The following is a 12,069-nucleotide window of genomic DNA, read 5'->3' on the forward strand; positions in this document are numbered from 1 at the left end:
GTTAGGGACCTCCGTATATAGAATTCAATTATCAATTACACTACCACTATACCTTCCAACCGTGCTAGAATTGATATAGACTTTGTTTAGAAAACTTAATATAACGTTCCTTTAATAAGACGGCGAAAACAGCCCCCCTAAGCCCTGGCCATTGCCTAAATTTAAACCTTTTTTTCTTTTTGTCATAATAAAACTTAGATTTTCCTTAACCGACCACGTGACGAACCTAAGAAATTTACGCCCTGCTTATATGGTAATAATTTTTTATCACAAATATCACAAATCCGCTCTGTAGTTCTACAGATAACCCTCTTCACATGCGATGCATCTATATTGCATACCTCCGCGAGTTGTTCTGCAGGCTCTGATATAGTTGCAAGCTTCTGCATCTGCCTGGAGGCGTGGAGCTTTGCGGAGCTTTACGAGAGCTCTGCGAAAGGGGCAACGTGCACGGAGTGCTTTACCAAAGCTGTTAAAAGCTCTGCACGAAGCCCTACACGAAGCTCTGCAAAGGTCCAAAGCTCTACCAAAGAGTCTCCCCCTTAAAGCTCTACTCGAAGGCTCTATACAAAGCCGTTTACAAGGCCTTTAAAAAAAGTCCAAATATAACCAGAGAAGCCCTACTCAAAGCTCTACCTGAAGCTCTACCTGAAGCTCTACCTGAGCTCTATCGAAGCTCCGCTCGAAGCTCTGCTCGAAGCTCTGCTCGAAGCTCTATTAAAGCTCTACTCGAAGCTCTGCATGATGTTCTGCTTGAAGCTCTATACGACGCTCCGCTTAAAGCTCTACTTAAATCTCTATTGTCACACGGGAATGCAGGTGTATGGTGGTGTGAGGACTCCATAAGGTGGAGCAGTCACGAAGGATGAGAATATATACAACAGGCGAAAGCAATCACGTGATCTCAGGAAGCTCCTGTGGATCTCCACGTACCCCCCCTACCAACATCTATTAAACCTCTGCACGGAGCTCTATATAGAGCTCTGCCTAAGGCTCAGTAAGACGCTCTGCTCGAATCTCTACTTAAACCTCTATTATACCTCTGCACGGAGCTCTATTAAAGCTCTACGCTATATACACAAAGCTCTGCACGGAGCTCTGCTCGAAGCTCTACACGAAGCTCTAGTCGAAGCTCTACGTAAGGCTCTACACGACGCTCCGCTTAAAGCCCTGCACGACGCCCTACACAAAGCTTTATATTTAGGAAAGGGAGCACCTTTATATATAGTAACTAATATATAAACAGGAACCCTACGCGTATTTTATTATTATAGAACCGGCTATTAAATACTATTAAAAGTATTTAAATATACACCACCTCGTCAATTCCGGTTGTTAGCGCTTTTAATTAAGCCACCAACTAATACAAATTCAGTCTCTCCGGCTTGGCAGCTGAATATCAGAAGGAGACTGCCGAACAACCTCACCTGACAGTCAATTTGAAGCTTTTCGACGCCTCTGCCAGCCGCATCGTGATCAGGTGTATTGGCGAACTCCACGCGGTGAGGAACCTGACTCAGGAAGTCTACTAATTAACAACACGTCTTCTAGTTTCCTACCCCTCTTCTAAGCCGCCGACGCGTTGTTTGTGACAATCCTCAACTTAGCCTCTATCACGACCTTCCTCAAGCCTCTATCACGACCTTCCTCAAGCCTCTGTCACGACCTTCCTCAAGCCTCTGTTACGACGATTGCCAGCTCTTGCGTCCGAATGACCTTTCTGGCGGTGATCAGTTCAAAAATGGCTTGCTTTTGTCCTAGGTGACTTCGCAGAAGTTGGAAATAGGCCCTCAGATGTATTGATCACGCTGTTAAGACGGATATTAATAGCGGTGGTCACAGATGAGGTTTCTGAGTTTAGGTGAATATTAAGTCTTAGCGCGATTATAAGGGACTTTAGATAGCTCTACAGATTTAAGTATAAAGATATTTATCTGCGCCTATTATAAGTTAATACCATCCTTACCACTTTTTATACTAAATTTATATATTCCTATAATAAGTCCTAACTAAAATCTTTTAGATTCTATCCTTAAAGATATCCACTATGCCATCTCCTAGGTACGATCCTTCTTGTACGGAAGGAACTTTAGAACCTACTTTACCTAATCCTCCTAGAGCTCCACTGCGCCTTTCTAGCTTTGGAAGCTTCTTTAGCTTATTTACTCCTTTTTTACCTAGTAATATAACTGTGCCGAATACTCCCTCTACTCGCTCTGCTGTATCTAGTTTTACTCTAACGCCTACTACCCCAAACCGTTGCATTCGCCGAGCAATTGCTCATCTTAATAGATGGGAGCGACGCGAGGAACAGGAGCGGGAGGAGCGAACTGCAGAACGTATTTAACGTCGTCAACGGCTTTAGGAAAGTAACGCTTAAGCGCTTATTCCTTACTCCCTAAGATGCACAATTAAAGGCCTCTATCGCTACCTTTAAGAACCTATCTCTTATATTACTATATTGGTTAAGCAACTATATTCTACTGTTTACTATATTATTAATAAAGCACAGACCCTAATATATAGTAGCTATTGCAATGCTCTTATATACGGCTCGCTAACCTAGCGTTAACTAGTTAATTTCCTAGAGTCAAATGCTTAGGCGCGTTGCCTTACCTATTTAGAGCTTTCCTTCTACGCAGGAGTCCCTTATTCTAACTCTATAGTCGCCTAATATCTTAAGAAGGAGGGCTTTTAACGCTATATTACTTATACAAAGCCCTAGCTTACTATAGCTTACTATCGCGCCCGGTTAGCATTTATATTGGCTTACTATTACTTCTAAAAAGAGGATTAGTGGAGAGTTATATAGACAGATAAGGCAGCTATATATCGTAGTGGGCACTAGTGGCTTTATGTTATTAGAAGACCTAATAAACGATATTATCCTAATTGCCTCCGTCCTAAGTTCGCTAATATACCTTATATAATAATATAGGCTGCATTCTACGGTGTAGAAAAAGGGCCTCTATTATTTTAGAATAAGGAAGAATAGGGTAATATTACGGTATAGGGCTTTCTAGATTACATATATCCAAAGCTTAAAAAATTCTACAACTTTTATAACGCTAAGTATAGTATATATTTCCCTAATTACGAATTTAGAAGTACTCTAATAATTATATAAATAGACGGAGCTCCCTATTATAGAGCTTATATTACCATTACTAAGTTTTAAGAAGACGATATTAAGTTACTTTAGTGGCTAGTAAATAGCCTAGATCTTAACCTAATTAAGGCTGTTTAGAATATAATGAAGACTTAAATAGCTAAGCGGAAGCCTTGCCTATTAACAAAAGAAGTAATATAAGCAGCTATTAAATCTAAATAGGAGAATCTGGAGGCTTGCTACTTTGAGGATCTAGTTACTTCTATACCTGCATGCCTTTAGGCAGTAATTAAAGTAGAAGGGGGACCTACCAAGTGGTAGAGGACAGTAGAAAGCTTAGAGGACGATTAGGATCTTAGAGGACAATTAGGGGCTTAGAGGACGATCAGGGAGCCTAAAGGAGATATTTGGACACTCGTTTAATTGCTAAGCGTTGATTTTAACACTTATTTGGCTACTGTGACTTTAGAAATATTTATATATAGGCAATCTACTATACAATCATTAGTTTTAAAAAGCTTCATAAATTTTTAATATTAAGGTCTTTTGAAGCTCACTGCCAAGACGGGGAAACTTATACTAATTTATATGAGGATTTCCGCCCGAGAGGCGTCACTAGTAAGGCGCTAACAACCGGAATTGACGAGGTGGTGTATATAATACTAAGTATATAAGGCTATATTAGCTTATTAATCCAAGCTTACCGAAAGTGAAAAGAGGCTAGAACCTTAAAACGTATTTAAGAGTTAAAATAGAAAGAAATAAGGCTAGTAAAGATACTATAAGAACTTAAAGAAGTATATTTAAAATTTTAGGAAATAGTAATATAAAAGGCTTAATAGAATAAGGGCACGTTCGGTTGCAAATCGCCTCCATATTATAATCTGTTCAATCCGTGCGCCTTTTAGTGTCGCCCATTTTGTAATTAGTGGCGGCTACTACCGTAGCTCATTTAAATCTATAATTAAGTTAATTATTCGGTTGCAGCTCTAGAATAAGGCTCTATATTTAACTTCGTAATTAACGTTGGTAAGAAATTTAAATAAGCCCCTCTCTACCACCAGGCCTCTATCGCGACTCCCTACTTTAGTGTAGCAATAGAGCCTCCTCCTCGGCTAACGCCCTCTCTACAATTAACGTTTCCTATATCTTTACCCGCCTCCCATAGGAGCTATAGTAGAGCTATAATAATACCCGCGACGCCTTAAAAATAAGCTTATTATAACCACGAAGGTTAGAATAATAATATTATATAAGGCATGTAAATGCGACAGCAGTATTACAATTAAAAGTTGTTACTTTAGCGCGTATATAAGGGCTCCAGATTAATATAGAATATAGAACTGGAGCTTAAAGCTCTATATTAAAACGGTGCTAAGAACCTTATTATAACTACTGTATATAGTATAGCTTGCAAATTTGACGCGCTTACCGATATGGAGGGGCTCCATATTTAAAAGTCGTTAGATTTACCGAACAACACCCTCATATTTATATTTGAGCTCCATTTCCGTTACAATATAGAGCCTCCATATTGAATATGGAGCTGCAACCGAACATGCCCTAAGCCTTTAATTATTAATAAGCCAAATTTAAATAAAGGCTAGATTAGAACTAAATAGGCTAATCTTACTAAGCTTAAATAAGTATGGAGGTTTCTATTTATAAGACATTAAAATTATATTTAAAGAGATATTTTTTTTTACTTAATACAACCCTTATAATTAATTTAAAGTAATATTAAGTATCTATTTATTAGGTGACGGGCTCATGCGTCGGGGTCCCGACCGTTGCTATGCATATATATATTGTTCTACGCAGCGTATCTGGCAAGTAAGCTAGATATCCGCTTACTGTTAGGTAAAACCTAAGTAGATAGTTATATAGCTGTAAGGTACGGGGGGCCCAGGGGCGGCCTAGGGGTAACTCACCTGTAAGGTACGTGCGCTGCACGTACCTAGGGAAAAACCTTTCTTACCTCGCACTTAGACACCTCCTTTTCCTTATGGATTTATCTATATATATAATATACCTATTGTTCTATTAATTGGATTCCCTAGCCACATCCTTACCTTACGCTTACCTTTTTAGGTTTACTCGGTAATCGGTATCGTAGGGCTTTTCACTTTACACTATTAATAATATTAGTTGTTTATCTTTATATACCGTTTGATCAACGCGATCAACCAGCACTGACAATGAGATGCAAAGCGTCGTGTACTTGCCAACATTCGCAGATGGTCTAAATGTATTATCATGGTAAACCTTGCGTAGTTGGCCTGGTAAATTCCTTACGCTAGCTTATATACGATCAGGCTCTAGAATTTACTCTCCTCAATATTTGTTGTTGGTATGAACACGAAGTAATCTTCATGCAAAGCGCAGTCTACAAATATGATTTGAAGGCTCTATCTAAACCACCTTCCCTAATCGATCATTATGCTAGGGAAACGCAGAACTGGTGACGCCGGACCATTCCCCTTCGTACCCTAGTATGCATCCATCATTCTCGAAGCAGAAGCGTGTAAATAGTAAACATAATAGAAATCCAGGGGCAATGGTAAAGCTTCATGCAGAAAGAAAAAGTTATGCCCCCATATTGAACAAAAGATGCAGATTCCGAAAAGTGAAAACCAGTCAACCACTAGAAAAACCTGCCACCGTGAATGCTCTGTATGCGCCTCCTGTAATAGTCGTGTTCCCTTCCTCACTTTGAAGTGGCCGTTAAGTTCATCAGATAGTTTCTTAGGAAAGGTGGAAAGCCCCCTGGCCTTCCTGAATTGCAACATTCAATTTCTCGCGCAGTACCTCCATGCTACTGTAATCGGGCATTTTGAGATAATTGACGCACGTCATGACGCTTGGAAGGTAGTCGTCCGAAGTATAAGGAGGCTCGCTCGGCTTGCAGACCACAGTGAACATGGGAGTAAGACTCTTGAAACCTATAAGCAGTGTTAGCGGAGCTCCCTTATATCGATAGAAATCAAGGCAGAATATATTATACCTCCGATTGGAAGCTTCGGGCTACCTGTAACAAATTGAAGGAAGTCCCGCCTCTGAGGAAGTGATAGCTCGCTCATAGTCTGGAGCAGGTTTCGGACGTTCTTGCTATCTAGATTGTAACCATGGTCGGCCTTAATCGAATCCATTAATGCTAGTACTAGTTAGTATACTTCACTACAACCCGTTTTGAAGGATCTAAGACTTACTTTCCAGTGACCAGTCCTCTTCAACTCTACCAAACAACATTACAAGCTCATCGGGGGTAAAGGCTTTCAAGGCAGAGTATGGGAACACTTGGGAGAAGCCAGCTCGGAAAGCGTCTACCTGCCGTTGCACTCCGGACCCGAGAGTATAATCAAGGACCTTATCTACGTAAAGAGAGACATTGTCGATAGTGACAGAAGTGTCAGCCCCCCGTTCAATTAATTCAATTGTAGGATAGCCAGGAAGCGTAAAGTCAAGGCCGAGATCTTCGACATGAGCTCCGTCAATTTCGATATCCTGGATTGCTTGAACTTTCTGAGCTGGATTGAGGTTGCCGTTTTCGTCGATCTTCTTTCTTGCATTGGCGAATAGTTTCAAAAGTTTCAACGCCTTGGCGAGGTCACTATCGACAGATTTAACTGCACCAAGTGATGGGGTGACAGCAGCCGTGCCATCTCCAATACGGAAGAACGTCGGATTGAATGAAACATCAATGATTCTTGAGTCAAGCATCGATCGTGCAACAAATTTGCCTAGCATCTTGAAAAGATGAAGCACTCTCTTGCCATTCTCGCTGTTGGATTGTTCTTCACTCATTGGAGCAGGGAACAAACCACGCTTTCCAAAAGCGTACTCATCATTATCGTTAGACTCGTTCTCTCTCCACAACTTGAGTTTCTTCTTTGAAAACTCTTTTGAAACGGTGGAGTAGAATTCTAGGGTAGGACCTAGACCAGTGCCAACTTCTTCGAAGTACTCAACCTCAAGCACACTGGGGGAGGAGCCATATAGTTCCATAACCTTGATCGCTGATTCCAAGATTCTCATTCTAGAAATACGAACTTTCTGGCGTTGCAGCCTACCCAAAAAGGGCCTCTCGTCACGATGGCGGTCGTGCCGAGCATCGCTGGTAGACTGCGCGTTTTGCCATCTGGTCATAGATCGTGAATAGCCAAAAGATGTCGACTGAAGGAAAAGGTGTCTCGTCTCGAAAGGAAAAAGGAATGGGTACAGCCGAGCTAAGTCCTCACTCCAGCTTGGAAGACAATTGCTTGCCACAATCAGAGGCTCTTCTAATTGGCGGTTGAGTTTCGCGGTCAGCTTAGTATTGACAAATTGCGAAAGCGGTTCAACATTGAGTTTGATCTGCTCCTTGTTTTCCGACAAAACATCATCGAGGTTGGAATTGAGCCCATGAAGAATGCTGAGCAATCGAAGAATCCCCGAAGTGGTGGGATTTTTATCAAGAGAGTGCGGAAGTCCTGATGAGGTTGTAGGAGTTGACTCCGGTGGGGGGGTCAAGGAATTGGGTTCGGCAGGAGGAGGGCCAGGGACGCGCTTGAATTTGATGGTATGGATAGCATTCCAAACAGTTCGAATGGAGACATCAGTGGGCTGAGTCTGGTTGAAATGGATTGCACGATATATAGTAGTCTCATTTGATATCGGCTGATCGTTGACACTAAACTCGATATGCCAATCTTGGGGTATAGATTGGATTGCAGCCGCGTAAGATAGCGCGCCCGACGACGAGGCTGCAACCCCAAATGCTTGTTGCATAGATGATCCTCGCAAGAGTGCGGAGAGGCGTTGAGTAGCCATGCGTTCTGCTGGGGATGGGCGTGCTGAAATTTGACCTTGAAGAGGAGTTGCAACTCTGGTCCCGTCTTCTTTGCGGGCCGTCACCTTGCCCGTTGATGCAACCTCCACACTCACGGCAGAAGGGTCTGGCAAATCATCATCCATCTCATCCTCCAGATCATCTACAATCGCGTTCAATGCCCCAGTTTCATCCATATCGTCTTGGTCTGAGAGGCGTTCCTCATCAGCACACTCAATGGGGTCCTGATTGCTGTCGGACCTGGGAGGGGCTGGCGCCGGCGGAGGTGGTGGGGGAGGTTGTACCTGGGTCTGATGTCGCCTGCTTGATCGTCGGGTGCTGGACGGTTTTTCTGGGGAAGAACTGGGTCCTGCTTGTGTGACTGGTGCTGAATTCGACGTCTTTGACTTGGACGACTTCTTCGAAGCATTGCGGTTGGTTGCTTCAGTAGGAGGGAGAACCGGTGGTGGCCCTGCTGAGCTTCGACCTTCACCGCCAGAGAGTGCTGCAGCATATGCTGCTATAGTTCCAGACACTCCGTCACGAGTCCTGGACGCTCGTGGTCTCTCGGCAACGCTAATCCGCGGTCTAAGATAGTCATCCAGGGCTTTGAATGTGGCGATTGCATGGATAGAAACCATAATGTTTCGGTAAGGCTTAGGGATCCCAGAGTCTTCATCGGCGACAAGTTTAAGGCGAAGCTGTTTGGCCAACATAGACGCCGCACTGCTTCTATTGCTGTCATAGGAGTGTTGATGTACCGTGATGACTTCGAAATGTTCAGCTCGACTAAGAAGGTCCTGCAATTTGTTTACCAGTACGCTGAAGGGCGTTGCCGGAGAATTACTGCTGGAGGTTCTAACTTTATTCTGTGTACTTGACCCCATAAATGCCTCAAGAAATACTGATCGCGCGTCCGAATTGGTAGTGCTATCCGGCCCGGAGAATATTTCGAGCAAAACCTCGACCACGTTCGAAGTTAGTAATTCATAGCTAGTAATACTCTCCAATGCGTCTCCATCAAAATATGCGGCTAGGCGAGTGAACAGTTCCATGCTCTGGCTGCTTCTGTTTTCCAAATAGCAAGCCTTGATGTCTTGAGCTAAGCTTTTAAGATCCTCGAGGATCGCACCGGCCTTGTCGCGAATAGCTTTGGCGCTATCTTTTTCGTGGACCTCTATGAACTTCTTAGCGCGAAGAGTAACCACATCTTCTATATTTGGGATAGGTGGATTTGAGACGTAATGATGATCAGAAGATGAGGAAGAATCAGAATCGTCATCATCGTCTCGAGCGTCCACATGGTCTTCGTGATCATCCTCGTCATCATCGGAATGCATCTCAATTTCCGCATCTTCGTCGATATCGTGATCTACGTCGACATCTCCTGCAGAGCTACTGCTCCTGCTCGAGCTTCCAACGGGTTCGACCTCAATTGCTGGTTTGATGGCTTTCGATTGGTCTTCCAGAGTCTTGCAGGGCCTATTTGCAAGCCCAGAAATCTCTGCAATCACACCTTCTCTATAGAATTGGTATCGGTAAATGGATTGTAGCCGCTTGAGAAGGAGTTCCGCTGCTTGCAGCGCGTAAGTAACCAATGATGGATGATCTTGCTGTGAAAGAATCGAAGCCAGATACGAAGCATAAGGAACTGGCCTGAGAGCATCCTCTAGTATGTCGATATCAAGGTTTGAGAGCATCTTAAGTTGCGCTGTCAATACTTTTTGTCGCACATTCAGATTCACCGTGCTGGAATACGCGTCCGTGAGAGTAGGGAGGAGAATAACTGCAAAGCGCTTAACCTCATTCTTGCACTCTTCGAGCAATTCAACCCTCTTCTGGTTTGGTGATTTCTTTGATCGTGTAGAAATTGATACCAACTCGTCCCCCGCGTACCCTGCGTCAAAAAGATCGTCCAGATACATAAGATCGTCTCTAGGGACGCTTGGAAGAAGCTCGCAGATGACGTTCAGGGTTTCGAAGATCTGCTCACGGGGGCGATGAATCAAAGCCTGCATGATAACGACGCTGTCGATCTTTGTCGCAATGTCGTCGGTACCACTCGGTGGTGATACCCCAGTGAGGATCTGGTATAAGGTGTCGACCACGTTCATCTTGAAAAGCTCAACAGACAAGCGGGGGCTTGCTCGAGCGGCGATTGAAAGTACGCGGAGGAACAGGGTGTGGATGTTAGCGCCGATGAGGTTCGTGGTGCCGGGCAACAACAAGCGCAGAATAGCTCTGAGCAGTTCCGGGCTTACAAGCTCCTCCAATTTGCTTTCCTGATATTTGAAGCTTTCGACAATTCGAGATACACAAAGACAACCCTGTTCAACCACCTTCTGATCATTACTGTTCAATACATTTTGGAGGATCGGCATGACGTCTCGAATTGTAGGGAAAGAGTCTTCAGGGATATTACGGCAGCAATTTGCAGCAGTAGTGACGGCTGTCCTTTGGGTACTTGTTGCAAAAAAGTCGAGATAGGTTAAGCAAGCTGTGAGTCCTCCTTCACGCACAATAGATGCAGGAAACTCGACAGATATTTTTTCGAGAGTCTGTAGTAGTGTCAGCAATGCCAGGTAGGACTAGAAAGGGGGTGCATACGCTTAGAGCTTGCTCAGCTAAATCAATGAAGTGGATCTCAAGCAGCTTTTGGCAAAGGACTGGAACAGCATTGCCGTACACAACATTCGCAGTGGCCGCAGGAAGGGCTTCCATCAAATTGGCAATGCAACGACAAGCAAGGAGCATAATCTCCGGGTTTTCTTCTCCAAATTCGTTTGGTTGCATCAATATAACTAGTTCCTTGACATATTGATCAGGCGAAAAGTGGCCAGCGAGGTTGTCTTCCGTAGAAACAAGAAGAATCTCGGAAAGCTCTTGGAGAGCAATAAGCTGAACTGATGGATCATTCTTCTGCCTTAAATTCTCCAAGATACCGCGTAGACGAGAAGATACCCCAGACATCATGCCGCTCAGGGCTCGGAGAGTGCTTGAAAGACCCGGGGGGCCTCCATGGCGACCGAGATAGCTTCCCCCAAAAGGATCATCATCGTCATCCTCGTCATCATAGTGTCGAGGCGCGCCTTCTCCGTTGCTGTCGTCACTCATGTCTGGCCGGCTTGGCTCTGCCTCCGTTTTATCTGCTTGTCCTTCTGCCTTGTCAGAAACATCTTTCATTGACACATCGTCGTCGGGTTTAGGGTTTGACTTTCTTCGACGCCTAGAGGACGAGGGAGTTGCAGAAGGAGCTGGATCTGCAAACAGTTAGTAGACGGTTAGACGAGGTGAGATAGCGGGAATTTTTACCTTGATTGTCCTTCTTCCGACTTGATCTACGCTTGTTTGCAGATGACGAGGATCCAGATGGAGCTTGTGGTGCTGACTTTTCCTCGGAAGGCCCTGCCGAAGGTCTGGGTGCATTAGTAAATGATGTTGTCTGAAAAGAAAATACCTACCCAGCACTTGACATCGCCGATGTTGCTTTGCCCTTCCTCAAACGTGTAGAAGCAGCAGGAGCTGGTGACAGCAGAGGTTCTGGCACCTCGATTCTAGTCCGCTTTGAGCGCCCACGAGATTGTGGTGCTTCTGCGGGTTCTGCGGGTTGCTCGGGGGTTGGGTCTCGGGCGGGCGCCTTACGTTTCCTTGAAACCGTCGAGAGTGGGCGAGGAGGAGGTGCGGGAGGTTGGGCGGGGATAGAGTTTGAAGAACCTGCTGAGAGTCTCGCAGAAGAGCGAGTCACTCTGGGAGACATGAGAATCTAATTGCTTGGTATTGATGGCTCGCAACCCAGACTGTGACCCCGGCGGTGGGTCTCGCAGCTGTGCCGATGAAGCAAGGTGAGAGGATTGTTGTGGACACAGCGACAGATGTAACTGATGGTGGATAGTGTGATGAGATGGTGGGGCTGTACCTGGAAGGAAAAGTTGTGGTGGTTGGGTTGTCGAGAAATCCAGATGAAGGTCGACGCTCCCGGTCCATACCAATACCCTACGACTTCGCCATAGGCCGGGCAAGCGAACGTGTGAATGAGAATAACGAGTGCTTAGAATGGAACAAAACCGTGATGCAGTGCGTCGAAGTGTGGAAGTACGTCTCGGTAGATGATGGAGACGGTGTGGGCAACGGCTATCCTGCGACGGTTGAGATG

At 44.6% G+C, this 12,069-nt stretch overlaps 1 protein-coding gene across 1 annotated transcript; it reads right to left on the minus strand.

The window, feature by feature from the left end:
* Positions 1-5,854: 5,854 nt before the first annotated feature.
* K441DRAFT_544881 (uncharacterized protein) lies at positions 5,855-11,673 on the minus strand (the record flags this gene model as incomplete). The annotated part of the gene is made up of 6 exons (XM_067642784.1): positions 5,855-6,051; positions 6,114-6,263; positions 6,319-10,474; positions 10,524-11,176; positions 11,229-11,332; positions 11,378-11,673. The coding sequence occupies 6 exons, from the start codon at positions 11,671-11,673 to the stop codon at positions 5,855-5,857; spliced, it is 5,556 nt and encodes a 1,851-aa protein (XP_067507825.1).
* Between the last annotated feature and the right edge of the window lie 396 nt (positions 11,674-12,069).

The sequence above is a fragment of the Cenococcum geophilum genome (genome assembly GCF_001692895.1).
Source record: "Cenococcum geophilum 1.58 unplaced genomic scaffold K441scaffold_7, whole genome shotgun sequence".
NCBI classification, from domain to species: Eukaryota; Fungi; Ascomycota; class Dothideomycetes; order Gloniales; family Gloniaceae; genus Cenococcum; species Cenococcum geophilum.